The sequence below is a fragment of the Bufo bufo genome, chromosome 3, assembly GCF_905171765.1.
Source record: "Bufo bufo chromosome 3, aBufBuf1.1, whole genome shotgun sequence".
Lineage (NCBI taxonomy): Eukaryota > Metazoa > Chordata > Amphibia > Anura > Bufonidae > Bufo > Bufo bufo.
In genome coordinates this window covers 269940187-269967889 of record NC_053391.1, presented here as the reverse complement: position 1 = coordinate 269967889, position 27703 = coordinate 269940187, and the positions used below count along the sequence as shown (strand labels likewise).

The 27703-nt window shown below is 41.2% G+C and overlaps 1 protein-coding gene across 1 annotated transcript in view; it reads right to left on the bottom strand.

The window, feature by feature from the left end:
- The window catches only part of CEPT1 (choline/ethanolamine phosphotransferase 1), a 326348-nt gene that overhangs the window by 128755 nt on the left and 169890 nt on the right, over window positions 1–27703 (bottom strand). Inside the window, exon 3 of the mRNA XM_040424136.1 lies at window positions 9061–9208. Coding sequence (XP_040280070.1) covers window positions 9061–9208 — 148 coding nt within the window. The remainder of the gene's footprint in view (window positions 1–9060; window positions 9209–27703) is intronic.

Here is a 27703-nt window from a genome sequence, read left to right as displayed (position 1 = left end):
TTGTTTTGGTGCGCATAGCAAGGCCACATCTTCTCATGAATCTGTAGCACCATGATGCCGATCCAGTGAAGTCGTCAATGCCTTTCTCTGCAGCAAGACGTTTGGCTTCATAGATGATCATTTTTGTGGATACTGAGAAGCCGTTGTTCCTGTGACATGTGATCCACTCTTTCATGTCCACGTCTAGCTGTGGCCACTTGGCAGCACACCCACGAAAAGTGTGTTTACATTTCTCTGCTTTCTCCAACCGATCCTCTTGTTTCCTCCATGCACGAATCATCTTTTCAGTTGGAGGCGGCTCAAAATGTCTGTCCGCTGCCCTGTTTCCATGCTCTTTGGCGTACTTTATCACCTCTAGTTTAAAAGGAATTTTATAAGAAAGCCTTTTCTATTTTGACATCGCTCAGAAATGTACAGTATGCAGCAGGAGACTACGGTAATTTTCTGCAATAGAATACAGTAATGGAAGAACTGTTAGCACTACAATTATAGGGGTACTGTAGCTAAGAACATCAGTGGATGACAATGTTATGGGGGGGGATCTGCCATTAACACAATGTTATGGGGGGATATGCTGCTGACATACGGTACTGTACTTATTGGGAAAGGGGGGGATCCAATGACACTTTAAGGCGTCATGCAGACATCCATGGAGCATGGTCCGTGAAATCCCGTCCTGCTGAGTGCACGAAGGGCATGGCGTCATAGCAACCATTGACGCCATGTGCTTCGTGCACTCAGCAGGACGGCAGGCTGGGATATCATGGACAGTGCTCCACGGATGTCTGCATGACGCCTTAATAAGGGGGTCACTTTATTAGGAGTGAGCTCACTTTATTAGGAGTGGGAGCACTTTATTAAGAGGGGGGGGCATTTTATTAAGAGGGGGGCACTTTATTAAGAGGGGGGCACTTTATTAAGAGGGGGGGCACTTTATTAAGAGGGGAGGCACTTTATTAAGAGGGGGGGGGCTGTCAAGATTGGTGTTATGCACATTTCCTTCCCCCCACATCACATAAAGTGCCCACTTTATTAGGAGGTGGGCACTTTATTAACAGTGGGGTCCTTATGGATGTCTTTCTGGCAGGGCACACCACTTTATTATTATGGGTGGCACTTTATTAACCGTGGGATTCCTTAGGGTTGTCTTTCAGCATTTTAAATGTGAAGTGGGGGGAAGAAAATGTGCTAAACACAGCCTCAGAATGAACATGTCATACAATCCTCTGAGCGCAGCGTGACGACTGAGACGAGGGGCGGAGCAGACTTCCCTGTCACACATGCCAGCTCCGCCCCTCGTCTTCCTGCTCCATTTCCTCCTCCATAACAGCGCTTCGGGCCGGCCGGTCCCTACAACCCAGCACTTACTGAGGCCGGCCGGCCCATACCACGAACAGACCCTCCATACCGATCGCAGCAACGGACACCCACCCGCACCAACACAAGAGCCGCCGCCCGCCGGACATGTGAGTGCTGCGAGCGCAGCAGGTACCGTACATAAAATATAAGCGCCGGATATGCTTTTTTTACCCCAGGTTTCACCTATATTCACCCCATAAGACGCACTAACTTCCCCCCCATTTAGGGGGGGGGGGGGGGAAAGTGCGTCTTATAGGGCGAAAAATAAGGTAGGACAAAATAACAAAGTGTCAATGTGCATAACTATTCACCCCCTAAAGTCAATACTCTGTAGAGCCACCTTTTGCTGCAATCACAGCTCCAAGTCGCTTTGGATAAGTCTCTATGAGCTTGCCACATCTTACCACTGGGATTTTTGCCCATTCCTCCTTGCAAAACTGTTCGAGCTCCTTCAAGTTGGATGGTTTTCGCTTGTGAACAGCAATCTTTAAGTCTGACCACAGATTTTCTATTGGATTGAGATCTGGGCTTTGACTAAGGCCATTCCAACACATTTACATGTCTCCACTTAAACCACTCAAGTGTTGCTTTAGCAGTGTGTTTGGGGTCATTGTCCTGCTGGAAGGTGAACCTCAAATCACGCACAGAGTGGTACAGGTTTTGCTCAAGAATATCCCTGTATTTAGCACCATCCATATTTCCCTCAACTCTGACCAGTTTCCCAGTCCCATCCACCCAGCATGATGCTGCCACCACCATGTCTCACTGTGGGGATGGTGTTCTTTGGGTTATGTGATGTGTTGGGTTTGCGCCAGACATAGCGTTTTCTTTGATGGCCGAAAAGTTTAATTTTAGTCTCATCAGACCAGAGCACCTTCCTACATACATTTTGGGAGTCTCCCACATGCTATTCCGCAAACTCACAACGTGCTTTTTTGTTTTTTGCTGAAAGTAATGGCTTTCTTCTGGCCACTCTGCCATAAAGCCCAACTTTATGGAGCGTACAGCTTATTGTCATCCTATGTACAGATACTCCAGTCTCTGCTGTGCAACTCTGCAGCTCCTCCAGGGTTACCTTAGGTCTCTGTGCTGCCTCTCTGATTAATGCCCTCCTTGCCCGCTCCGTGAGTTTTGGTGGGCGGCCGTTTCTCTTGGCAGGTTTACTGTTGTGCCATATTCTTTCCATTTGGTTATGATAGATTTGATGGTGCTCCTGGGGATCATCAAAGATTCGGATATTTTTTTTTATAACCTAACCCCGACTTGTACTTCTCAACAACCTTGTCCCTTACTTGTTTGGAGAGTTCCTTGGTCTTCATGGCAGGGTTTGGTTAGTGATGCCTCTTGCATAGGTGTTGCAGCCTCTGGGGTGTGTATATGTAATGACAGATCATGTAACACTTAGATTGCACACAGGTGGACATCATTTCACTAATTATGTGACTTCTGAAGGTAATTGGTTGCACCAGAGCTTTGTATGGGCTTCGTAAAAAAGGGAGTGAATAGATAAGCAGATGCCAATTTTCTGTTTTCCATTTCTAAACAATATCTTTATTTATATATTTTTCTCATTTCACTTCACCAACTTAGACTATTGTGTTCTGAACCATCACATAAAATTCAGATTAACAAAACATTGAACTTAAGGCTGTAATGTAACAAAACACGAAGGGGGTGAATACTTTTGCAAGGCACTGTATATTCACTTTGGTCCTACATCTGCTGAATTATGAGTAAAGTCCAACACCTAAAAATGTCCCTCCCTCTATTCTCTTGCTTTCCTTAAAGGGGTTGTACAGGATTTGTTTGTTTTAAATTTGCATCCAAGTCAATAGAACCTGTGGAGAAATCCATACTAGCCTTCTCCTACTGCTCCACTTAGGCACATGGGTTCTCTTCACTGAAATTCTCTATTTGTGAACTTCTGTACAGATGGGGTCTGGTGCGCTGCTGCAGCCCATGACTGACCTCAGACGTGATATGTCGCATTGCTGGGTCACACGCTGCTACAGCACACATCACTGCTGAGGCCAGTCATTGACCGCATCGACGCTCAAGACCCTATCTGTGAAGAAGTCGACAGATAGGGATAGGAAGTCCAGTGGAGAGCCCAGAAGTCAGACGGAGTCACAGGGAGAAGGTGAGTATGCATTTATCCATGGGTAATGCTAGGTGGCAGGGGTGGAGGTGCAATTTAAAGTTTATCTGTAGGTTTGTACCTATGAAACTGGCTGACCTGTTTCATATACGCTTGGCAGCTGAAGGCATCTGTGTTAGTCTCATGTTCATATGTGTCTGCATTGTTGAGAAAAATTAATTTTATAATACATGCAAATGAGCCTCTAGGAGCAATGGGGGTGTTCCCATTACACTCAGAGGCTCTGTTCTCTCTGCAACTGCTGCACCTTCTGCACTTTGACAGGGTAGGCAGTGAAAACATTATTATATCTGGTCCACTGAATCAAAGTGCAGAGGATGCGGTACTTGCAGAGAGGCTCTAGGAGTAACGGAAATGCCCTGTTGCTCCTACAGGCTCATTTACATATATTAAAACATAATTTTTCTCAGCAATTGCAGCACATGCCAAGTGCACAAGTAACAGGTTAGACAGTCTCATAGGTACAAATCTGCTGACAGAAGCCCCTGAAAAGTAACACTTTCCACGTTCAGAGTATTATTCGCATAATTCTTTCATGTCCAAAACTCATTATCCATTAAAGAGTGTTTTCTGACAGGTTCCTTTCCTACTGGATGCTTAATTGCAGCAAGTAAATAATGAACAAACACAGTACCGCCTAATAACACAGTGTTGTGAACCTTGACCTCACCATATGTGTACAAGCATGTTTGGTACAAAGTTCATAGGCTTTATTAAATTACATGCAAATGTACAAATAATTACATAAAAAATAATCCTGGAAATCCCTTTAATAAAAGAGCTTCTTAGCCATTTTATACTGGTTCCTCACCAATCAGAAAATAAAGACGCTTATATCTCACAGTTACCATTTTGGAGCAACATTTTTTAAAGTTTTTTTTCATGTAGCATTTTAAATATGCATTTTATTTCTGCCATATTTAAATTCATAAAGAGAAGCCTATGGAGAAAAAAAAAATCTCTCTCTAGAATATACTGTGTTTTGAAAAAAAATTGCAAAAACATCCAAATGCAATGCAAATGTAACAAGAAAAGACTGGGCCCCATATCAAAGTTTTAAACTAAGCCCACCCCCGGCAACTTTTCCACAACCCCCCCTCCTGCAGCTAGTTAACACCACTTAGGCAAGCCATACTCTCCCACCAACTCAGTAGTTATGCCCCCACACATTAATTTTGCCCCCTAAGTAGTAATACTCACCTAGCCCCGTTGTCTGATGAATGGAGCATATCCTTTCAGCAGCTGTGATGCAGTGACATCATCACGCTTGCTAGGCTAAGAAAGCGCACATGCCAGGTGATGATCCTCAGTCCTTTTGCTCTTCTATTAAGCCCAGAAGCATGATGTGTCAGTGCATCATGCTGTCCTTATCAGTTTGTCCATTCTGGAAAAGATAGAACATGTACTATACTTTGCAGCAAAATATGGCGTGTGGACCCATTAAAGTCAAAGGGGCCACAAAAAAATGTGGATGCCTCATGGACTGCATGATCCACGGTTTGTGGACCGCAAAATACATTTGATCCTGTCAATGCACCCCAAGGGGGGAGCAGTAGGGATTTTCCAAAATTTTGCAATTAAATTCCTTAAAGCTAAAACATGTGAAGCAATTGTCCTAGAAAATTATAATAAATTTCTTCGCTAAGAGCCCTATGTCAGCTTAGCAAAGTAGGCACAGGCAGGAGCCCGCTCAGCAAATTCTGGTATAGAACATGGTTACAGAGTACCTATGTGTTATGCCCGCATTTAGTAAACCTCAGGGAACACAGGCAGGAGCAGCAATGTGTGCTCCTGCCCCTACTCCATTCTCTGTGGCCCTATTCATAAAGTGTAGAGTCCGGGGGGAATATCTCTATTAAAAATTCAAAATACATAAATAAAATATAATAGAAAAAGTATTATTAGGGCATTTGGGACATTTTACAAAAAAAATGTATTAAAAGTTTAGTTACTCTTTAACGACCTCAGCCCCCCTAGCTTAAACACCCTTAATGACCAGGCCACTTTTTACACTTCTGCCCTACACTACTTTCACCGTTTATTGCTCGGTCATGCAACTTACCACCCAAATGAATTTGACCTCCTTTTCTTCTCACTAATAGAGCTTTCATTTGGTGGTATTTCATTGCTGCTGACATTTTTACTTTTTTTGTTATTAATCGAAATTTAACAAAATTTTTGCAAAAAAATGACATTTTTCACTTTCAGTTGTAATTTTTTTTTAAAAAAACGACATCTATATATAAATTTTTTCTCAAAATGTATTGTTCTACATGTCTGATAAAAAAAAATGTTTGGGTAAAAAAAAAATGGTTTGGGTAAAAGTTATAGCGTTTACAAACTATGGTACAAAAATGTGAATTTCCGCTTTTTGAAGCAGCTCTGACTTTCTGAGCACCTGTCATATTTCCTGAGGTTCTACAATGCCCAGACAGTAGAAAAACCCCACATTTTGGAAAGTAGACACTCTATGGTATTTGCTGATGGGCATAGTGAGTTCATAGAACTTTTTATTTTTTGTCACAAGTTAGTGGAAAAAGATGATTTTATTTTTTTTCCTTACAAAGTCTCATATTCCACTAACTTGTGACAAAAGATAAAAAAAACTTCCATGAACTCACTATGCCCATCACGAAATACCTTGGGGTGTCTTCTTTCTAAAATGGGGTCACTTGTGGGGTAGTTATACTGCCCTGGCATTTTAGGGGTCCTAATGTGTGAGAAGTAGTTTGAAATCAAAATGTGTAAAAAATGCCCTGTGAAATCCTAAAGGTGCTCTTTGGAATGTGGGCCCCTTTACCCACCTAGGCTGCAAAAAAGTGTCACACATGTGGTATCGCCGTACTCAGGAGAAGTTGGGCAATGTGTTTTGGGGTGTCATTTTACATATACCCATGCTGGGTGAGATAAATATCTCGGTCAAATGCCAACTTTGTATAAAAAAATGGGAAAAGTTGTCTTTTGCCGAGATATTTCTCTCACCCAGCATGGGTATATGAAAAAAGACACCCCAAAAACACATTGCCCTACTTCTTCTAAGTACGGTGATACCAGATGTGTGACACTTTTTTGCAGCCTAGGTGGGCAAATGGGCCCACATTCCAAAGAGCACCTTTCGGATTTCACAGGGCATTTTTTACACATTTTGATTTCAAACTACTTCTCACACATTAGGGCCCCTAAAATGCCAAGGCAGTATAACTACCCCACAAGTGACCCAATTTTGGAAAGAAGACACCCCAAGGTATTTCGTGATGGGCATAGTGAGTTCATGGAAGTTTTTATTTTTTGTCACAAGTTAGTGGAATATGAGACTTTGTAAGAAAAAAATAAAATAAATAAATCATCATTTTCCGCTAACTTGTGACAAAAAATAAAAAATTCTAGGAACTCGTCATGCCCCTCACGGAATACCTTGGGGTGTCTTCTTTCCAAAATGGGGTCACTTGTGGGGTAGTTATACTGCCCTGGCATTTTAGGGGCCCTAATGTGTGAGAAGTAGTTTGAAAACAAAATGTGTAAAAAATGCCCTGTGAAACCTAAAAGTACTCATTGGAATTTGGGCCCCTTTGCCCACCTAGGCTGCAAAAAAGTGTCACACATGTGGTATCACCGTACTCAGGAGAAGTAGGGCAATGTGTTTTGGGGTGTATTTTTACATATACCCATGCTTGGTGAGAGAAATATCTATCTCTCTAAAAGTCAACTTTTCCCATTTTTTATACAAAGTTGTCATTATAGAGAGATATTTCTCTCACCCAGCATGGGTATATGTAAAAAGACACCCCAAAACACATTGCCCAACTTCTCCTGAGTACAGCGATACCACATGTGTGACACTTTTTTGCAGCCTAGGTGCGCAAAGGGGCCCAAATTCCAATGAGTATCTTTTAGGAGGGCATTTGGATCCCAGACTTCTTCTCACGCTTTAGGGCCCCTAAAATGCCAGGGCAGTATAAATACCCCACATGTGACCCCATTTTGGAAAGAAGACACCCCAAGGTATTCCGTGAGGGGCATGGCGAGTTCATAGAAGTTTTTTTTTTTGGCACAAGTTAGCGGAAATTATTATTATTTTTTTTTCTCACAAAGTCTCCCTTTCCGCTAACTTGTGACAAAAAATAAAACTTTACATTAACTCGCCATGCCCTTCACAAAATACCTTGAGGTGTCTTCTTTCCAAAATGGGGTCACATGTGGGGTATTTATACTGCCCTAGCATTTTAGGGGCCCTAAAGCGTGAGAAGAAGTCTGGAATATAAATGTGTAAAAAAATTTACGCATTTGGATTCTGTGAGGGGTATGGTGAGTTCATGTGAGATTTTATTTTTTGTCACAAGTTAGTGGAATATGAGACTTTGTAAGAAAAATAAATAAATAAATAAAAAAATCAATTTCCGCTAACTTGTGCCAAAAAAATGTCTGAATGGAGCCTTACAGGGGGGTGATCAGGGAGTCTATATGGGGTGATCACCACCCTGTCATTGATCACCCCCGTCATTGATCACCCCCGTGTAAGTCTCCATTCAGAGGTCCGTATGTGTTTTGCGGATCCACGGATCGGATCCGCAAAACACATACGGACGTCTGAATGGAGCCTTACAGGTGGGTGATCAATGACAGGGGGGTGATCAGGGAGTCTATATGGGGTGATCACCCCCCTGTCATTGATCACCCCCCTGTAAGGCTCCATTCAGACGTCTGTATGTGTTTTGCGGATCCGATCCATGGATCCGTGTATCTGCAAAACACATACGGACCTCTGAATGGAGCCAGCCTTACAGGGGGGTGATCAATGACAGGTGGGTGATCAGGGAGTCTATATGGGCTATACGTCATTGATCACCCCCCTGTAAGGCTCCATTCAGACGTCCGTAGGTGTTTTGCGGATCCGCGGATCCAAGGATCGGATCCGCAAAACACATACGGACGTCTGAATGGAGCCTTACGGGGGGTGATGAATGACAGGGGGGTGATGAATGACAGGGGGGTGATCAGGGAGTCTAATATGGGGTGATCAGGGGTTAATAAGTGCCAGGGGGGGTGTAGTGTAGTGGTGTTTGGTGCTACTTATTACAGAGCTGCCTGTGTCCTCTGGTGGTCGATCCAAGCAAAAGGGACCACCAGAGGACCAGGTAGCAGGTATATTAGACGCTGTTATCAAAACAGCGTCTAATATACCTTTTAGGGGTAAAAAAAAAATCGCATCTACAGCCTGCCAGCAAACGATCGCCGCTGGCAGGCTGCAGATCCACTCGCTTACCTTCGGTTCCTGTGAACGCGCGCGCGTTCACAGGAAATCTCGCCTCTCGCGAGAGGAAGCGTATATGTATCCACCCAGAATAATAGGGCCGCCGCCAGGACGCAATCCTGCGTACGGCAGTCCTGTAGTGGTTAAAACACCAGAAAGCCCCCTTTAAGCTATAAATCGTGGTTGTTGAGATAAAATATTATTAAAAATAAAAAATGTAATGTAGATAGCAACTTAAAAAATTATCAGTATTCCCAAATCATTGTATTTCATAATATAAGTCAATGTTTACCTGTAGAAAGAGAGTCACATCCATGGTCAAAAAGCTCTCCAAGTGGCGTGCTGCTGTTGGTTCTCCTTGCTTGCTTCCCATCAATGGCATCCAAGGACTGGTAAATGAATAAACCAACAGCACAACACAGGTAAGTCCACGCTGGGGCCTTGGGGGGGAAAGTAGAGATTTACATTAAGATAATTCTATTTTATCCTACACACAAAAAAACTATTTAACTTAATGGCTTCACAATAGTATCATGAGTTTCCTTATGTCCTGTTTTGTATCTATTGATTTCTAGTGGGACATCAGGTTCCTGGTTTTTACTGGCTAGATTCTAGAACAATACAGCATTCTATACTACTCTGTCAAACAGCAACAGAAAATAATGTAACTGTGAATCAAGCATAATGCTATGTAATACATCCGAGCACTTCAGCCAGCCATTTAGGCAAGATTATAATATGTAATATGTAAAAGAACGACTAGGGCTTGGGTTATTTGAGCATGCCATTTGCATCTTTGTACTGTAATTACTGTGCTGGCTCCAAAACATCATCAAGACAGATACTTATATAAGTGACCAGCCGGTTCAAGAAAACAAAACACATCCACTGGGGAACCAACAGAGCTCTTACCTGGTGCCCTCCTTTTCATCTCTAGAGCTGCCAATTTCAAGGCCCTCTGCTGCCATCCAAGATGGTCACACCACTCCTCAGACTACCTGATGCATACTTTGCATTTGGTAGTTCAAGACACTTACTTCCTCCTGCCCTTGATGTCAGCAATGGACCAAGCAGGAAGTGTATTGGACTACCAAATACACAGCATCCATCATATAGTCTGAGAAGCAGTGCAGCCATCTTGGCAAGCAGAAAAAAAGAGCCTGGAAATGAGTGGATCAGCAGCTAAAAAGCTGGGTACTATACAAGTGTAGAGAAAGTTAATACAAGGCAGTTACTAATGTATTATGATTGTCCATATTGCTTCCTTTGCTGGCTGGATTCATTTTTCCTTCCTATTATACCCTGCAAGTTTCAAGGGGTTGCGAACACCCTGCAATCCAGCAACAGAGGTCGTGCTTGCACTCTATAGGAAAGTGCAGGGCTCTCTGGTGGCCAGGACCACAGGAGTACACATAGGCCAGCACTTTTTCCTAGAGTGTGCAACCACGGCCACTGATTCATGTGATGGAAAAATTAATCAAGCAAGCAAAGGAGGCAATATTGACAATCACAATACATTAGTAAATTATTACCTTTGTCTATATGATAAATGTAATTTGCTTAAGTTTGACAACCACTTTGCTGTGAATTGTCTTTTTTGAACCAGATCGTTTGAAACGGAAGCTATTCTCCTATGACAGATTTTAAAAAAACTGAAAAATTATACAAATTCAGAGACCTCAATAATAAGGGTAAAAAGATAGAACAGCTATTAGTTTCAATTAACAGCATTTGTATACAGGCAAGTAAGTCTGGCATTGGCTTTATGTTATATTTTGAAAGGTATTTTAACCACTTCTAAACTGGGCGATTTTCCCCCTTCCTGACCAGGCCTAATTTTGCAAATCTGACATATGTCACTTTATGTGGTAATAACTTTAGAATGCTTTTACTTATCCAAGCCATTCTGAGATTGCTTTCTCATGACACATTGTACATCATGCTAACACCTTAACGACCCAGGACGAGAATGCTCGTCCTAAATCACCAGCACTTAGCGTTCTCGTCCTGCAGTCGTTCCTCCCTACCTGCGTGCGGTCCCGCGATCATCGGCAGAGATCCGGCTGTTACTGACAGCCGGATCTCTGCTGCATCCACCAGCATCGGCGATAACGCAGATGCCGGAGGATTAACCCCTCATATGCCGCGGTCAGCGCTGACCCTGGCATATGGGAGGTTTGCGCTCCCTCACCTCATCTATCGGTCCCTGCGCTGCTGTGGCGGGGACTCGATGGTTGTCATGGCAGCCCCAAGCCATTCCAAGGCTTGGGGCCTACCATGTACGGAAGCCTAAGAGGCCCAGCCCCCAGGCTGGTTCTCCTAGGCAACTGTTAGCGTCTTACAGTGTAAGACACTAACAGTTCAATACAGCACAATACAGATGTATCGTGCTGCATTGAAACAGGGATCAGACCCTGTAATGTTGAAGTCCCAGAGTGGGACAAATAATAAAGTGAAAAAAAAAAGTTAATAAAATGTAAGTTTTACAAAAAAAAATTAAAGGTTTCAAGTAAAAAAACAACAAAAAACGTCCTTTTCCAAAAATAAAGTAAAAAGGAATTGTAAAAAATAGGCATATAGACATATTCGGTATCGTCACGTCCGTATCGATAAGCTCTATAAACATATCACATGACCTAACCCCTCAGATGAACACCATAAAAAATAAAAACTGTGCTAAATAAAAATTATTTGTCACCTAACATCACAAAAAGTACAACAGCAAGCGATCAAAATAGCGTACGCCCACCAAAATAGTACCAATCTAACAGTCACCTCATCCCGCAAAAAATGAGCCCCTATTTGAGACAATCGCCCAAAAAAGAAAAAAAAAATATGGCTCAGAATATGGAGACACTAAAACATCATTTTTTTGTTTTAAAAAAGCTGTTATTGTGCAAAACTTACATTAATAAAAGAAAAGTATACATATTAGGTATCGCCGCGTCCGTATCGACCGGCTCTATAAAAATATCACATGACCTAACCCCTCAGATGAACACTGTAAAAAATAAAAAATAAAAACTGTGCTAAATAAACAATTTTTTGTCATCTTACATCACAAAAAGTGTAATAGCAAGCGATCAAAAAGTCATATGCACCCCAAAATAGTGCCAATTAAACAGTCATCTCATCCTGCAAAAATCATACCCTACCCAAAACAATCGCCCCAAAACTGAAAAAACTATGGCTCTCAGACTATGGAGACACTAAAACATGATTTTTTTTGTTTAAAAAATGAAATCATTGTGTAAAACTTACATTAAAAAAAAGTATACATATTAGGTATCGCCGCATCCGTGACAACCTGCTCTATAAAAATACCACATGATCTAACCTGTCAGATGAATGTTGCAAATAACAAAAAAAAAAAAACTGTGCCAAAACAGCTATTTCTTGTTACCTTGCCTCACAAAAAGTGTAATATAGAGCAACCAAAAATCATATGTACCCTAAACTAGTACCAACAAAACTTCCACCCTATCCCGTAGTTTCTAAAATGGGGTCAATTTTTGGAGTTTCTACTCTAGGGGTGCATCAGGGGGGCTTCAAATGGGACATGGTGTCAAAAAAACCAGTCTAGCAAAATCTGCCTTCCAAAAACAGTATGGCATTCCTTTCCTTCTGCGCCCTGCCGTGTGCCCGTACAGCAGTTTACGACCACGTATGGGGTGTTTCTGTAAACTACAGAATCAGGGCTATAAATAATGAGTTTTGTTTGGCTGTTAACCCTTGCTTTGTAACTGGAAAAAAAAATTAAAATGGAAAATCTGCCAAAAAAGTGAAATTTTTTAATTGTATCTCTATTTTCCATTAATTCTTGTGGAACACCTAAAGGGTTAACGACGTTTATAAAATCTGTTTTGAATACCTTGAGGGGTGTAGTTTTAGAATGGGGTCATTTTTGGGTGGTTTCTATTATGTAAGCTACACAAAGTGACTTCAGACCTGAACTGATCCTTAAAAAGTTGGTTTTTGAAAATTTCAGAGAAATTTCAAGATTTACTTCTAAACTTCTAAGCCTTGTAACGTACCCTAAAAATAAAATGTCATTTCCAAAATGATCCTAACATGAAGTAGACATATGGGAAATGTAAAGTAATAACTATTTTGTAGGTATTAATATGTATTATAAAAGTAGAGAAATTGAAACTTGGAAATTTGCTAATTTTTCCAAATTCTTGGCAAATTTGGTATTTTTTTTATAAATAAAAATGAATTTTGTTGACTGCATTTTACCACTGTCATGAAGTACAATATGTGCCAAAAAAACAATCTCAGAATGGCCTAGATAAGTCAAAGTGTTTTAAAGTTATCACCACATAAAGTGACACTGATCAGATTTGAAAAAAATGGCCTGGTCCTGAAGGTGAAAATGAGCACGGTCCTTAACCACCTCAGCTCCCCTGGCTTAAACACCCTTAATGACCAGACCACTTTTTACAATTCTGCACTACACTACTTTCACCGTTTATTGCGCGGTCATACAACTTACCACCCAAATGAATTTTACCTCCTTTTCTTCTCACTAATAGAGCTTTCATTTGGTGGTATTTCATTGCTGCTGACAATTTTACTTTTTTTTGTTATTAATCGAATTGATCGAATTTTTTGCAAAAAAATGTCATTTTTCACTTTCTGTTGTAAATTTTTTTTTTTTTAAAACTACATTTCTATATAAATTTTTCTCTAAATTTATTGTTCTACACGTCTTTGATAAAAAAAAAGTGCAATAAGTGTATATTTATTGGTTTGCGCAAAAGTTATAGCGTTTACAAACTATGGTACAAAAATGTGAATTTCCGCATTTTGAAGCAGCGCCGACTTTCTGAGCACCTGTCAGGTTTCCTGAGGTTCTACAATGCCCAGACAGTAAAAACACCCCACAAATGACCCCATTTCAGAAAGTAGACACCCTAAGGTATTCGATGATGGGCATAGTGAGTTCATAGAAGTTTTTATTTTTTGTTACAAGTTAGCGGAAAATTATGATTTTTTTTTTTTCTTACAAAGTCTCATATTCCACTAACTTGTGACAAAAAATAAAAACTTCCATGAACTCAATATGCCCATCACGAAATACCTTGGGGTGTCTTCTTTCCAAAATAGGGTCACTTGTGGGGTATTTATACTGCACTGGCATTTTAGGTGACCTAAAGCGTGAGAAGAAGTCTGGAATCCAAATGCCTAAAAAAATGCCCTGTGAAATCCTAAAGGTGCTCTTTAGAATTTGGGCCCCTTTGGGCACCTAGGCTGCAAAAAAGTGTCACACATGTGGTATCGCCGTACTCAGAAGAAGTGGGGCAATGTGTTTAGGGGTGTATTTTTACATATACCCATGCTGGGTGAGAGAAATATCTCTGTAAAAGTAAACTTTTCCCATTTTCTTATACAAAGTTGTCATTTTAGAGAGATATTTCTCTCACCCAGCATGGGTATATGTAAAAAGACACCCCAAAACACATTGCCCAACTTCTCCTGAGTACGGCGATACCACATGTGTGACACTTTTTTGCAGCCTAGGTGCGCAAAGGGGCCCAAATTCCAATGAGTACCTTTTAGGAGGGCATTTTTAGGCATTTGGATTCCAAACTACTTCTCACGCTTTAGGTCCCCTAAAATGCCAGGGCAGTATAAATACCCCACAAGTGACCCCATTTTGGAAAGAAGACACCCCAAGGTATTCCGTGAAGGGCATGGCGAGTTCCTAGAATATATTTTTTTTGGCACAAGTTAGCGGAAAATTATTTTTTTAAAATTAATTTTTTTTTCTCTTACAAAGTCTCATATTCCACTAACTTGTGACAAAAAATAAAATTTTACATGAACTCGCCATGCCCCTCACGAAATACCTTGGAGTGTCTTCTTTCCAAAATGGGGTCACATGTGGGGTATTTATACTGCCCTGGCATTTTAGGGGCCCTAAAGCGTGAGAAGTAGTCTGGAATATAAATGTCTAAAAAATTTTACGCATTTGGATTCCGTGAGGGGTATGGCGAGTTCATGTGAGATTTTATTTTTTGTCACAAGTTAGTGGAATATGAGACTTTGTAAGAAAAGACAAAAAAACAATAAAAAAAAAAAATCTATTTCCGCTAACTTGTGACAAAAAAAATTAAAAATCTTCTATGAACTCGCCATGCCCCTCAAGTGATCTTTTATAGCGCCGCAGCGATTTTACGGTGTTTTTGCAGTGATCAGAAAAAAATAATTTCTGTCACTGCGGTGGGGCAGACTGAACGCAAGTGTGCGCACAAGATCAGGCCTGATCGGGCGAACACTGCGTTTTTTGTAGAGCCTATAGAACATGTCCTATTCTTGTCCGCAATTGCGGACAAGAAAAGGTATTTTCTATATAGTTTTGGCAATGTGCGGATCCGCAAAATGCGGAAAGCACATTGCCGTTGTCCGTGTTTTGCGGATCCGTGGATCTGCAAAACACATACGGGCGTCTGAATGGAGCCTTACAGGGGGGTGATCAATGACAGGGGGGTGATCAGGGAGTCTATATGGGGTGATCACCCCCCGTCATTGATCACCCCCCTGTAAGGCTCCATTCAGACGTCTGTATGTGTTTTGCGGATCCGATCAGGGAGTCTAATATGGGGTTTTCCGTGGTTAATAAGGGGTTAATAAGTGACAGGGGGGGGTGTAGTGTAATGGTGTTTGGTGCTACTTTACAGAGCTGCCTGTGTCCTCTGGTGGTCGATCCAAGCAAAAGGGACCACCAGAGGACCAGGTAGCAGGTATATTAGACGCTGTTAACAAAACAGCGTCTAATATACCTTTCAGGGGTTAAAAAGATCGGATCTACAGCCTGCCAGCGAATGATCGCAACTGGCAGGCTGTAGATCAGCTCGTTTACCTGCAGTTCCTGTGAACGCGCGCTCCTGTGTGCGCGCGTTCACAGGAAATCTCGCGTCTCGCGAGATGACGCGTATATGCGTCTAGGAGGTATGAATCGACCGCCTCCGGAATGCAATCCTGCGTTAGGCGGTCCGGAGGCGGTTAAGGGGTTAAAGGTAAATTTGAGTCAATAAATTTCACCTTTTTAACTTCTAAAAAAAAAAAAAGGTAATGAATATTTGAAAAAATTCACTGTTTTCTAAATTTGAATCTCTCTCCTTTTTAAGGCCTCATGCACACGACCGTTGTGTGCATCCGTGGCCGTTGTTCCGTTTTCCGTGATTTTCTGCGGACCCATTGACTTTCAATGGGTCCGTTGAAAACTCGGAAAATGCACCGTTGTTCATCCGCGGCCGTGATCCGTGTTTCCTGTCCGTCAAAAAAATACGACCTGTCCTATTTTTTTGACGGACAACGGTTCACGGACCCATTCAAGTGAATGCTGTTAAACAAAACATGCAATGCAACAGCTCACTGCAAACCAAATAAAGTACAAAATTGCATCATAATTGCAAATGTTATACTAATAAGTTAGAGATGCTTGGCAAATCGTTTTGTACAAAATTATTTGAGCCCGTCTGCCGCATGTCAAGGCGATCTGTAGTTAGACTGGTTCCTAACACTAAATTTTACCTGTTATGTGCCATGACGGCTACCATATAATTCAGAAAGTGCAGGTTCCACATGCATGCTGGATCCGCCTGAATTTCTGTCATTTTTGGTGCCAAAATGGCCTCCATTATATCCACGGAAAGCAGTTACCAGCATGCATGCCGGGCCCACTCCACACCATTCAAGTCAATGGGTCCGTGAAAAAACACGGACGCACACAAGATTGGCATCTGCATCTGTGATCCGTGGCCGTAGGCTACTTTCACACAGACGGATTAGAGTTGTGAAAACTCGAATCCGACAGTATATTCTGACACAGAGGCGTTACCATGGTGATGGGGACGTTTCAAGTTAGAATATACTAAGAACTTTGTACATGACTGCCCCCTGCTGCCTGGCAGCACCCGATCTCTTACAGGGGGCTGTGATCCGCACAATTAACCCCTCAGGTGCCGCACCTGAGAGGTTAACCTGAGAGGTTAATCGATTAAATATATTAAAGAAAATTCACACATGTCGAAAAATGACAACATTTCGGTTCTCTCACAGAACCTTTCTCAAGTCAGGTGAACATAAAGTGCATACGTGCATGTATAAATACATCTTCACATTGTGACAAGTTGATTCGTCAACCAATACAACAGCAGTGCACTCCCCTTCTAAGATAAGCTACAATTCATATAATTAGCTCCACATGTTAACATACGTACCAATAGATCTCAGTGCATATTACTGGTACTTTCAATGGTGATTATTCAGAATCATGTGTTGCCCGTGTCGAAACACTTTGTGGAAAAAAATCATAAGGAAAATGACCTGAGATTTATGATCTTAGACCATGTTAAACCATTAGATAGAGGAGGGGATCGATTAAATATATTAAAGAAAATTGAGCTTAGGTGGATCTTCCAGCTGGATACTTTGAAACCCAAAGGGTTAAATGTCGAATTCAGGGTGACAGGAGGAATGGTCAGCTAATATCCGTCCGTAGTGTCTTTGTTCTGACGTATTTCGCATACTGTATTGGGTGGATCCAATGGAAGCTACAGGGATGTGTCCACATTAAATATGTGACGTGTCTGTATGTGTGTACTGTTTGAATCGCAATTCAGACTTTTACCTGTGCTGGGTGATAGGTTTTGTAATAGGAATTATAAGGAGAAATAGAGGCGCAAGGCATTTCCCTAATGAGTGCCCTAACTTAAAATGGCGGTTTAGACCTGTGATGTGGCGCGGACGACTGGTGCAGCGCACTGGCGCATGCATGACGTGCGTGGTGGGCGCTGGCGCAGTTGATCGGGCGTCATCACGTTGGGTCTCCGCCCATGGGTGACGCATGTTGGTTATGTACTGCGTCACAAGGGAGGAAGGACCGACACATGCGCATTGAGGAGGAATAGACGCGGAAGAGTGGCGTGCCTCCATAGAAGTAAAGACGCCTTCTCCTTGTACTTCTATACATAAATCCCCAGCAAGGTATTATAGTAGTTAAGTTTTTAACCGCACTGTTCACTTTATTACATGCACTTTTATACACTTGTCATGATTCTGAATAATCACCATTGAAAGTACCAGTAATACGCACTGAGATCTATTGGTACGTATGTTAACATGTGGAGCTAATTATATGAATTGTAGCTTATCTTAGAAGGGGAGTGCACTGCTGTTGTATTGGTTGACGAATCAACTTGTTACAATGTGAAGATGTATTTATACATGCACGTATGCACTTTATGTTCACCTGACTTGAGAAAGGTTCTGTGAGAGAACCGAAACGTTGTCATTTTTCGACATGTGTGAATAAACTGCACATTTTTACTTCAAAGGAGTGCTGCAGATTTTCTGTGTTGTATTATATATATATATATATATATATATATATATTATTTTTTTTTGTACATCCAGTCGTTACAGACACAACAATACCAAATATGTCCATTTTTTATTTTATTTTTACGTTTTACACAAACTTTTTAGAAAAAATAAATCATGTTTTTGTGTTGCCATTTTCCTAGAAGCATATTTTTAAAAATGTTCTGGCTATGGTCTTGTGTGTGTGTGGGGGGGGGGCTCATTTTTTTGTGGGATGAAGTGAAATTTTTATTGCTACCATTTTTGGGGTACATATGACTTTTTGATCGATTAACATTACGTTTTTTGGGAGGCGAGGTAAAAAGCTGTTTTGGCTAATGTTTATTTATTTTAATTTTTTTACAGCGTTCACCTGATGGGGTAGATCATGAGATATTTTCAGAGAGCCAGCTATCACAGACACGGCAATACCAAATAGGTCTATTTTATTTTTTCGTTATATGTTTAACATTTTTAAATGACTTAATTGGGGAAAATCAGGGTGGATAAAAATTCACTAAATTCATTAAATGATTTAACCCCTTAAGGACACAGCCTTATTTCACCTAAAGGACCAGGCAATTTTTTGCAAATCTGACCAGTGTCACTTTAAGCGGTGATAACTTTAAAACACTTTGACTTATCCAGGCCATTCTGAGATTGTTTTTTCGTCACATATTGTACTTCATGGCACTGCTAAAATTGGGTCAAAAAAGATAATTTTTTTGCATAAAAAAATACCTATTTTTACCAAAAAATGGGAAAAATTAGCAAATTTCAAAGTTTCAGTTTCTCTACTTCTGTATACATAGTAATACCCCCAAAAATTGTGATGACTTAACATTCCCCATATGTCTACTTCATGTTTGAATTATTTTGGGAATGATATTTTTTTTTTTTGGGGATGTTACAAGGCTTAGAAGTTTAGAAGCAAATCTTGAAATTTTTCAGAAATTTACAAAAACCCAATTTTTAGGGACCACTACAGGTCTGAAGTCACTTTGCGAGGCTTACATAATAGAAACCGCCCAAAAATGACCCCATTCTATAAACTACACCCCTCAAGGTATTCAAAACTGTTTTATAAACTTCGTTAACCCTTTAGGTGTTGCACAAGAGTTATTGGCAAATGGGGATGAAATTTGAGAATTTCATTTTTTTGCCTAATTTTCCATTTTAACCCATTTTTTCCACTAACAAAGCAAGGGTTAACAGCCAAACAAGACAGTATCTTTATTGCCCTGACTCTGCCGTTTACAGAAACACCCCATATGTGACTGTAAACTACTGTACGGCCACACAGCGGGGCGTAGAGTGAAAGGTGCGCCGTATGGTTTTTGGAAGCCAGATTTTGCTGGACTGTTGTTTAGACACCATGTCCCATTTGAAGCCCATAAAAGTGACCCCGTCTAAGAAACTACACCCATCAAGGTATTCAAAACTGATTTTACAAACTTTGTTAACCCTTTAGGTGTTGCACAAGATTTAATGGAAAATAGAGATACAATTTCAAAATTTAACTTTTTGGGCAGATTTTCCATTTTAATATTTTTTTTCCAGTTACAAAGCAAGGGTTAACAGCCAAACCAAACTCAATATTTATGGCCCTGATTCTGTAGTTTACAGAAACACCCCATATGTGGTCGTAAACCGCTGTACGGGCACACGGCAGGGCGCAGAAGGAAAGGAATGCCATACGATTTTTGGAAGGCAGATTTTGCTGGACTGGTTTTTTTACACCATGTCCCATTTGAAGCTTCCCTGATGCACCCTTAGAGTAGAAACTCCAAAAAAGTGACCCCATTTTAGAAAGTACGGAATAGGGTGGCAGTATTGTTGGTACTAGTTTAGGGTACATACGATTTTAGGTTGTCTATATTACACTTTTTGTGCGGCAAGGTAACAAGAAATAGCTTTTTTGGCACGTTTTTTTTTTTGTTATTTACAACATTCATCTGACAGGTTAGATCATGTGGTAATTTTATAGAGCAGGTTGTCACGGACGCGGCGATACCTAATATGTATACAATTTTTTATAACTTCATTTTTAAAACCAAAAAAATGTTTTAGTGTCTCCATAGTCTAAGAGCCATAGTTTTTTCAGTTTTTGGGCGATTATCTTGAGTAGGGTCTCATTTTTTGCGGGATGAGATGACGGTTTGATTGGCACTATTTTGGGGTGCATATGACTTTTTGATCGCTTGCTATTACACTTTTTGTGACGTAAGATGGCAAAAAATTGCTTTTTTGACACCGTTTTTATTTAAATTTTTTTACGGTGGTCACCTGAGGGGTTAGGTCATGTGATATTTTTATAGAGCCGGTCGATACGGACGCGGCGATAGCTAATATGTATACTTTATTTATGTAAGTTTTACACAATGATTTCATTTTGGAAACAAAAAAAAAATCATGTTTTAGTGTTTCCATAGTCTAAGAGCCATAGTTTTTGGGCGATTATCTTGAGTAGGGTCTCATTTTTTGCGGGATGAGATGACGGTTTGATTGGTACTATTTTGGCATACATGCAACTTTTTTAATCACTTTTGTTACCTTTTTTGAGAAGTAAGGTGGGCAAAATTTCAGTTTTCTCATAGTTTTTATTTTTTTATTTTTATGGCGTTCACCATGCGGGGAAAGTAACATGACCGTTTTATAGATCAGGTCGTTACGGACGCGGCGATACCTAATGTGTATTTTTTTTATTTTTATTCAGTGATAAATGTTTTTTTTTTTTTATCTTACCTTTTTCACTTTTTTTTACATTTTTTTTGACCCAGACCCACTTGGTTTTTGAAGATCCAGTGTGTCTGATGTCTGTATAATACAGTACAGTACAATATATATTGTACTGTACTGTATTTTACTTACACTTTGTCTGAACAGATCTATGCTTTTAGCATAGATCTGTTCAGCGCCATGGACAGCAGGACACCTGAGCAGGCGTCCTGTTGCCATGGGAACCTTCCCCGTCTGCCACAACTTCGCAGACGGGGAAGGGTGAGCACGGGGCTGCGGGGGGCTCTCTCCCTCTCCATCGGGGGGCTGCAAAGGCACAGCAGCCCCCCGATGGGAGAGGGAGGGAGCTCCCTGACTGATGACAGATAACCTTTTCCATACTGCGGTCCGTACGGACCGCGGTATGGAAAGGGTTAAACGGCTGACATCTGCCCAGATGTCAGCCGTTTATACCAGGGTGTCAGCAATGTGCTGGCACCCTGGTATAACCCACTAGAAGCCAACAAATTTTCAAGGGGAGGCGGGCGGGGGATCGCGATCCCGCCTGCCGCACCGCCCGCCTCCCGCAACGCCCCCACCGCCTGCGACACCCCCCCCCCCCCCCCCCCCCCCGGCATCAAATCGTGCAGGGGGGGGGAGTGCAAAATCTTGATTTTAGGCCCTCTAAAGTTTCTGATCCCCGGGATCAGAAACTGCAAAAAGCGCAGCAAACCGCAGGTCTGAATTGACCTGCGGTTTGCTGCGATCGCCGACACGGGGGGGTCACATGACCCCCCCTGGCATTGTGACAGGATGCCTGCTGAATGATTTCAGTCGGCATCCTGTTCAGATTAACCCCTGGGGCGCCGGAATGCCTATTTAAAGTTAGGACGCACTGGTACGTCCTGTGTCCTTAAGGACTCGGGAAATAAGGCGTACCGGTACGCCCTGTATCCTTAAGGGGTTAAAAAAAAATATTTAAAAAAAAAATCAAGATTTTTTTTTAATATAAAATGCTTTTTGAGGAAAATATATTACCATCCAAAGGTTATTCCATCATGAAATCAAGATTAGTTTTTTAATTATGTAGAATAAGGCTGTACGTGGACTCCCATATTGTTGAATGGATTAGGCAGTGGCTGAGGGACAGACAACAGAGGGTTGTAGTCAATGGATTATATTCAGACCATGGTCTTGTTACCAGTGGGGTACCTCAGGGATCTGTTCTGGGACCCATATTGTTTAAGATCTTTATCAGCGAAATTGCAGAAGGCCTCGATGGTAAGATGTGTCTTTTTGCTGATGACACAAAGATTTGTAACAGGGTTGATGTCCCTGGAGGGATACACCAAATGGAAAAGGACTTATGAAAACTAGAGGAATGGTCAAAAATCTGGCAACTAAAATTTAATAATGATAAGTGCAAGATAATGCACCTGGGGCGTAAAAACCCAAGAGCAGAATATAAAATCAGTGATACAGTCCTAACCTCAGTATCTGAGGAAAGGGATTTAGGGGTCATTATTTCAGAAGACTTAAAAGGTAGGCAGACAATGTCATAGAGCAGCAGGAAATGCTAGCAGAATGCTTGGGTGTATTGGGAGAGGCATTACCAGTAGAAATAGGGAGGTGCTCATGCCGCTCTACAGAGCACTAGTGAGACCTCATTTGGAGTATTGTGCGCAGTACTGGAGACCATATCTCCAGAAGGATATTTATACTTTGGAGACAGTTCAGAGAAGAGCTACTAAACTAGTACATGGATTGAAGGACAAAACTTACCAGGAAAGATTAAAGGATCTTAACATGTATAGCTTGGAAGAAAGACGAGACAGAGGGGATATGATAGAAACTTTTAAATACATAAAGGGAATCAACAAGGTAAAAGAGGAGAGAATATTTAAAAAGAAGAAAAACTGCTACAAGAGGACAGTTTTAAATTAGAGGGGCAAAGGTTTAAAAGTAATATCAGGAAGTATTACTTTACTGAGAGAGTAGTGGATGCATGGAATAGCCTTCCTGCAGAAGTGGTAGCTGCAAATACAGTGGAGGAGTTTAAAGGGAGTCTGTCACCTCCATATGGCCATATACAGTGCTTACATGGCTCTGTAGCACACCTATACAGGATTGTAACGGTTCCTTTGTTCTTTTCTTTAGACTTGCACAAGCAGGAAAAACAAAGATTAATTCATATGCAAATGAGCACTCGCAAGTGCCCAGGGGCAGCGTTCAGTGTGTAGGTGCCCAGGCTGCCTTCTTTATACTTTCTTCGACCCCAGCCTCTTCCTTTGCCCACCCTCCAAGTCTCTTGCCTCATCAATAGGGCCAGACTTGGAGGGCGGCCAAAGGCAGAGGCTGGGGAGGAGTAAAGTGAAAAGAAGGCAGAGCAGCCTGGGCACTTACGAGTGCTCATTTGCATATGAATTAAACTTCGTTTTTCCTGCTGGTGCAAGTCTAAAGAAAAGAACAAAAGTACAGTTACAATCCTGTATAGGTGTGCTACAGAGCCATGTAAGGCCATATGGAGGTGACAGACTCCTTGTAAGCATGCATGGGATAGGCATAAGGCCATCCTTCATATAAGATAGGGCCAGGGGCTATTCATAGTATTCAGTATATTCGGCAGACTAGATGGGCCAAATGGTTCTTATCTGCCGACACATTCTATGTTTGTATATTTCTACAGTCAGGTCCATAAATATTGGGACACCGACACAATTCTAACACCAATTCTATACACCACCACAATGGATTTGAAATGAAACGAACTAGATGTGCTTTAACTGCAGACTGTCAGCTTTAATTTGAGGGTATTTACAGCCGAATCAGGTGAAAAGTGTAGGAATTACAACAGTTTGCATATGTGCCTCCCACTTGTTAAGGGACCAAAAGTAATGGGACAGAATAATAATCATAAATCAAACTTTCACTTTTTAATTCTTGGTTGTAAATCCTTTGCAGTCAATTACAGCATGAAGTCTGGAACGCATAGACATCACCAGATGCTGGGTTTCATCCCTGGTGATGCTCTGCCAGGCCTCTACTTCAACTGTCTTCAGTTCCTGCTTGTTCTTGGGGCATTTTCCCTTCAGTTTTGTCTTCAGCAAGTGAAATGCATGCTCAATCGAATTCAGGTCAGGTGATTGACTTGGCCATTGCATAACATTCCACTTCTTTCCCTTAAAAAACTCTTTGGTTGCTTTTGCAGTATGCTTTGGGTCATTATCCATCTGCACTGTGAAGCTCCGTCCAATGAGTTCTGAAGCATTTGGCTGACTATGAGCAGATAATATTGCCCGAAACACTTCAGAATTTATCCTGCTGCTTTTGGTCAGCAGTCACATCATCAATAAATACAAGAGAACCGGTTCCATTGGCAGCCATATATGCCCACGCCATGACACTACCACCACCATGCTTCACTGATGAGGTGGTATGCTTAGGATCATAAGCAGTTCCTTTCCTTCTCCATACTCTTCTCTTCCCATCACTCTGGTACAAGTTGATCTTGGTCTCATCTGTCCTTAGGATGTTGTTCCAGAACTGTGAAGGCTTTTTTAGATGTCGTTTGGCAAACTCTAATCTGGCCTTCCTGTTTTTGAGGCTCACCAATGGTTTACTTCTTGTGGTGAACCTTCTGTATTCACTCTGGTGACGTCTTCTCTTGATTGTTGACTTTGACACACATACACCTACCCTCCTGTGGAGTGTTCTTGATCTGGCCAACTGTTGTGAAGGGTGTTTTCTTCACCAGGGAAAGAATTCTTCGGTCATCCACCACAGTTGTTTTCCGCGGTCTTCCGGGTCTTTTGGTGTTGCTGAGCTCACCGGTGTGTTCCTTCTTTTTAAGTTCCAAACAGTTGTTTTGGCCACTCCTAATGTTTTTGCTATCTCTCTGATGTTTTTTTTTTTTTTTTTAGCCTAATGATGGCTTGCTTCACTGATAGTGACAGCTCTTTGGATCTTATCTTGAAAGTTAACAGCAACAGATTACAAATGCAAATAGCAGACTTGAAATAAACTCTGGACCTTTTATATGCTCATTGTAATTGAGATAATGAGGGAATAACACACCTGGCCATGAAACAGCTGAGAAGCCAATTTTCCCATTACTTTTGGTCCCTTAACAAGTGGGAGGCACATATGCAAACTGTTGTAATTCCTACACCGTTCACCTGATTTGGATGTAAATACCCTCAAATTAAAGCTTACAGTCTGCAGTTAAAGTACATCTAGTTTGTTGCATTTCAAATCCATTGTGGTGGTGTATAGAGCCAAAAATCTTAGAATTGTGTCGGTGTCCCAATATTTATGGACCTGACTGTATATGTGTATTTTTTTTGGTAAATAAATAACTTTAATCCATTCACAATGTCATGCTCTTCCAGAGGTTTTTGTAAGATTATTGGGCAGTTTCTCTGCCTACAAGATATTATCACAGATGCTTGGTTTACTTTTGCAGTTCTCAAAACTGAATTTGACTCAGCAGAGATCACATGCCTCTTCTTCACAGCAAAAATGTTATAACATGAACAGAGTTGAGAAAAATACCTTAATCCTAACTTCTACAAACCTATGAATGCAGAATCAACCTAATCAAACTAATATGAAAAGTTGCTATTCTAAAAATCTTCATCTACTTGCATATTATAAGTTATACCAGCAAGAATTAGTCTTTATGTAGAAAACTATGATTTAAATCAAGCCTTACTGACTAGTAATTTAAATAATTTTGATTTAAATCAAATACACCCTGGGGAAAATTATTATTATTTTTATTTATTATACTTTATTATTTTTATTTTACACTTTGCGTCCCCCATAAGGTCATACAAGACCTCTGGGCGACATTTAACTTCACTTTTTTTTTTTTAACTATTGATTCCTTCTGTAACTGGGGCTGACATAGTAATCCCAGTTACAGGGGAAATACACCCCCCAGAGAGGCTGTACAGCATTATACAGCCTCAGTGCAGGGCTGATCGAGGTCTGGGACAAGGACAGGAAGCAGCACATTGCTTCCTGATCTGTATACACAGCGCTCGTTCAGCGCTGTGTATACATCGATCTAGAAGGCAGGGACACCCAGGAACGGCCCCTTCCTTCTCACTGGGGTGCCCTGCTGTCACTGAGAGCGGGCCCCCCGCTCAGCAGCTGCACGATTAGTGTGCACCTGCCATCTCTGAAAGGACGTTCCAAAACGTTCGATCAGAGATAAACCCGACCGCCCAGGATGTTTATAGTCAATGGGCGGTCAGGAAGTGGTTAAGGGGTAAAAATAAACAAAATAATCTTGACAGATAATCATTCATGAAAAAATGGGTTTTGTCAAACTTACATGGTCAAATTTTTAGAGAAAGAAAAAGCAAACCTTAAGGATGACAATACTGGTGAGGTCTCAATTTAGAAGTTTAGTAAAAGAAATTTCTTAGAAAACCTGAAGAACTAAAATGTGAAACTCAGACCCATTGTAAAATATTACAGAATTACCTAGATGAGGCCCCTAATTGTTACAGGAAAAAAGCCGTCAAATCAAAAGGCAGGGGCTGGAGAGAGCAATGAACTCATGAATATGAGGACTCCCGAGTTTGTGCAGTGTATTGAGTGGACTCCAGTGTTTGACTCATGTTGGGGCTGCTTAATATAAAAACTGTACAATTGAAAGTAAGCTGTATTACCCTGTTGGGCACCTCTGGCCTGGATGCAAGATGAGATACGGTTGCTGTTGGGTATAGAGCCATACAGATTCCACATGGTATCCTGTGGCACATTTGCCCACAGATGTTGCAGGTGGGCCTGTAGGACCTACAGATGTGTAGGCTACCAAAACAGACTTCCCAGCTGGTCCCATAAAGACTCAATTTCGTGAATGTGCAGGCCAGGGAAGTGTTGTAATCTGGCAGAGACATTCCTGTGAAACTCTTGCTGTGTGTAAGCAAGCATTATCCAGATAAAAAAATGCCAGTTCGAAGCCCTGCCATGGGAAGCAACATACTCACAAAACGTTAGGGATATCTGGCTTGTGGGTGAAAACAGTAATTATTCTTACCGGTAATTACGTTTCCTTGAATCCACCATGATGGCCACAATGAGAGATGACCCCTGACCTCTGTAGGGGCAGGAATACACAGAGAGAGTTTAAATTGCCCCCACCCCTGCTCCCCCCCTCAGTGCTTTTACAAATTACCTGAATAGGTGAACAATTTTGTGTGTGTCCCCTTTGAGTATTACTTCATACTCAAATCAAGACCTATTAATTATATATATATATATATATATATATATAGAAAAAATATCGTTTGGGCAGCACAGCTGTATATCAAGTACAGGCGGAGTGCCAGCGGCTGTGAAGGTGATCCCCCTTCAGATAATAAGCAAGAAAAATTCCACGGCACCCCCAAGGCGTAAAATAGTATCAAACTTTATTCACCAGACCCGCAACGTTTCGATCCGCTTCCCGCTCACTGCTTGAAGATCCCAGGAAGCGGATCGAAACGTCGCGGGTATGGTGAATAAAGTTTGATACTATTTTATGCCTTGGAGGTGCCGTGGAATTTTTCTCGCTATATATATATATATATATATATATATTTATTTATATATTATATATATATATATATATTATATATATATATATATATATATATATATATATAAAACAAAAAAAGTTCAGTGGCAGCACAGTCAGAGGAAAAAATACGGGTGCAGCTGGCCCAGTGTGGATAAAGCCAATCCAAGTAGATAGAATTGCAAAAAAGGGCAGCACTCCAGAAAGTAAAAGAAGAAAAAACTTTAATTACCCATATGGGACAGGCGACGTTTCGGCTCAATGTGTGAGCCTTTCTCAA